Source organism: Merops nubicus, unplaced genomic scaffold (assembly GCF_000691845.1).
Source record: "Merops nubicus isolate BGI_N331 unplaced genomic scaffold, ASM69184v1 scaffold10052, whole genome shotgun sequence".
NCBI classification, from domain to species: Eukaryota; Metazoa; Chordata; class Aves; order Coraciiformes; family Meropidae; genus Merops; species Merops nubicus.
In genome coordinates this window covers 17,826-20,917 of record NW_008594235.1, presented here as the reverse complement: position 1 = coordinate 20,917, position 3,092 = coordinate 17,826, and the positions used below count along the sequence as shown (strand labels likewise).

The window sequence follows — 3,092 nt, the reverse complement described above, 5'->3', positions numbered from 1 at the left end:
TAAACACTGAAAACCAAACAAAAATAACCCAAGCCTTCAAGAGCTTACATTCCTGCACATTTGGAATGTCTTTTTCTCTTACTGACTGTGTCAGAATCATCCTTTATCCTTTTTGGTAAAATGTGAGCAGCAAAATGACCCAGAAGACTCTCACAGACTTTGTGCATGGGATGTGAGACTGTATTTGGGAAGTCACTGTAGTCAGAGCCTTCAGACTGAGGTGTCCTCTCTGTGGTCATCCAGATTCTCTGTGCTCTGATGGCTCCTCCTGTTAAAAGCAGAACAAATGATATGTGAAGAGACATACCAGGAAGAGGCTTTTATTAACTAATTAAGCCACTGTTTGGCAACCTTGAACAACTGAGGACCAGCAGAGGGTGTGGCTGTCCTGGACAGAGACTGAAGTACCCAAACAGAGGGACTGGTCCCATTTTGGATTGTTTAGCCTGTCCCCTCTGGTCTGCAGCTGCCACTCGAGGAAGCAGCTGGCACACAAGAGGCCTGTGGCATATCTGCCAGCCCCATGCAGGTTCTTAGACACCTTAGGGCAACAAAGTGGCCCCAGATACCCATGCTTAGGTCCTGGAATTGATCCCTTAGCATGGAAATAAGTTCTCAATTTCAGTAACTTGGGATAATAAAACCAAGACAGAGTAACAATGTATTTTGATATTTAAGCCACCAATCTGCTAGGATACTGTTCTTATGTATGTCCTCAGTATACAGAGGCTCCATTTGACAGAGGTGGATGATTTTGAACTAGGCAAGATTTTCCTTGGAGAGGGAAGAAAGGGGACAAAAGGTAAGTGGTAGGGTAAAAAAGAAAGAACAGCTCAAAGCTGTCCTCTCTTTTTCTCCCACGATCTTTCCTGCCTACACCTCTAAATGGTTTGGATGATTCTTATGTGCCATAAAATACCAAGAGTGCAGTCAACATCCCATTTTCTTCTATATACAACTAAATTGTAACTTTTCACATTTTCTTCAGAAATTTTACCTATGTATTCTTCATTTCTGGCTTGAAACACTGTACTGCAATAGTGCTTTGTGCACCACCCCTTAGGAAAAAGTAAAATACAGCAGTTACTATATCTGATAAACAGTCCTCCAAGCAGAGAGTACTACACTACAAAAATAATATACTGGAGTATGTAATGGCACCATTCACTTAATAATTCAACTAATAGTGTTGTTTTCTTTTGTTGTGAGGAATATAGAGGTGTATGTTGGTAGCCAATCATTTCTTTTTTGCCCAGTATGACCATGAGCTGCAGTGATGTTTGCCACCAGTCCAAACCTACCTCAACACTTCAAGTGCAAGTTTTGTTTCCTTCCGACTTTCTTCAGTGATTGGGTAGAAGAGCAGTATAAATAAACCTACAAGGATGAGGACAGCAGGGACTGCTCCAATGAGGATTTTCAGTGTGAGGATCACATCGTCGGATTGCCTGCATATCCCTGGCTTGTACCCAGTAAACCTAAACAAATGGAAATAACAGTGGCATGTTCTTGATCCACCTCACTACCTGATCACCAAACCCATACTTGATCAGTTTATCTACAAGGATGCAAACAAAGCTTTGTCCAGAGTTCATCTCAAGGCTCCCTTGTTCCCTCAACGCTCTTCAAGACTTTTCTCCCATTTTTTCTACACCTCTCTTTCCTCCTTCCCTCCTCTATGTGTTTCAAACTTTGATTTTCAAATGTCATTTCTGTGCTTGATTTGAGATAACTGCATTACTTCTGTATTTCCTCATTATATAACATTTAAATACCAAGAGGAGCATGGAATGCCATGTAATCAATCTGTTATGTGTTTCCTATTGAGCAAAGTGTTTAGGCTCCACTTTAAAAGTATGCAAGTAATCTGACCAATTTCCACAGCAATAATTAGCTTTAATTTAAACACACACTTAAGCACTCTTCTCAAGATAGACAAATTTACTCAAGTGCTTAGAGTTAGGTACACACTTACAGTTCATTGATTCAGGGCTTCCATGCAGTCCCACAACTGCTGATATACTCAAATTTCTGTTCCAAATCTGTGGATTGAGTTTACTTTCCCCTGAACGTGCACCTATGAAAACTATGGCTGATTTGGCATCACTCTGTCTTCTGAGTCCTCCCACAAACACCTGCCTTGGCAAATTCCTGGAAGCTAACTGGAATGCAATTGAAAAGGGACTAATGGGTGAACAGCAATTTATTTGAGGCTGTTAGCAGTGAGCACATAAAACTCCTAAGCCCAAAATGTTCAGCCAAGCACTGCCTGTTATTGAGCAGTTTTAGCTGAAGCCCCTGAAGCAAAACATTATGGTTACCAAAACCTAACTTGGAGCCAAGGGCTAGGTAGTACTTCAGGCAAGTTCCCTTCTAAGTGTTTAGTGTGTGCATGGGGGCTGCAGCAGCTACAGGCAAAGGCCCTTTCTGATGGGTCATGGACAAAAGCAGGGCAGGAGATGGCTGACCACTTTTCTCAACCTGTCTAGTCAGAACAGACAAGGTAACAGTGGGTGGAGAGCACAAAAGCACCATCCAAACTGACATGGTCTAGGTGATGGGCAGAGATGTGAGAAAGACTCTGACTTGGATCAGTGTCCAGTTCCCTAAACCCATGCAGGAATTGGTGATCCTTTTATGGTGAACAGGCCACCTACCCCTGAGAGCACCCCAATCCCTGTAAAGACTTACAAGCTCATGCACACAGTCCAACCCAGATGCAACAGAGAATGAACAAATCAGCTGTAGCACTTGTGGGGGATCTTCATTCGCTGAGCTTTCATGTTAAGTTCTTTATTCATTAAAGCCACTAAAATTTACATGAGTAATTTGGAAAGAGGAAAATCTAAAGGGAAGTCAGGTCTTTCTGAACTGGAACAAGTTTGGATAGGTGACATGATGCTGAGTGGTCTGACCTAGATGGTAACAATCCTGTCTTTAGTGGTTAGAGACATCTGGAGCTGCTGGCACTCTCAGGCTCAGGGCAAAAAGGCAATTAACTCCACAGGGTAAAGGCAGAGTGACCTCAGAAGGCTTTCAGAGTAGATCCACTAAGTGGAAAGACAGTGTCACTTACTCCAGGCCTGCTGCAG

General features: G+C 42.6%; 1 protein-coding gene across 1 annotated transcript in view; it reads right to left on the bottom strand.

Annotated features, from left to right (window-relative positions):
* Positions 1-210: 210 nt before the first annotated feature.
* MFSD2B (major facilitator superfamily domain containing 2B) overlaps positions 211-3,092 on the bottom strand; it is a gene marked incomplete at its 5' end in the record, with an annotated part of 20,013 nt that continues 17,131 nt past the window's right edge. Inside the window, 3 exons of the mRNA XM_008935695.1 lie at positions 211-268; positions 1,302-1,478; positions 3,077-3,092. The exon at positions 3,077-3,092 is cut by the window's right edge and continues 149 nt beyond it. Of these exons, the coding sequence (XP_008933943.1) occupies positions 211-268; positions 1,302-1,478; positions 3,077-3,092 (251 nt within the window). The remainder of the gene's footprint in view (positions 269-1,301; positions 1,479-3,076) is intronic.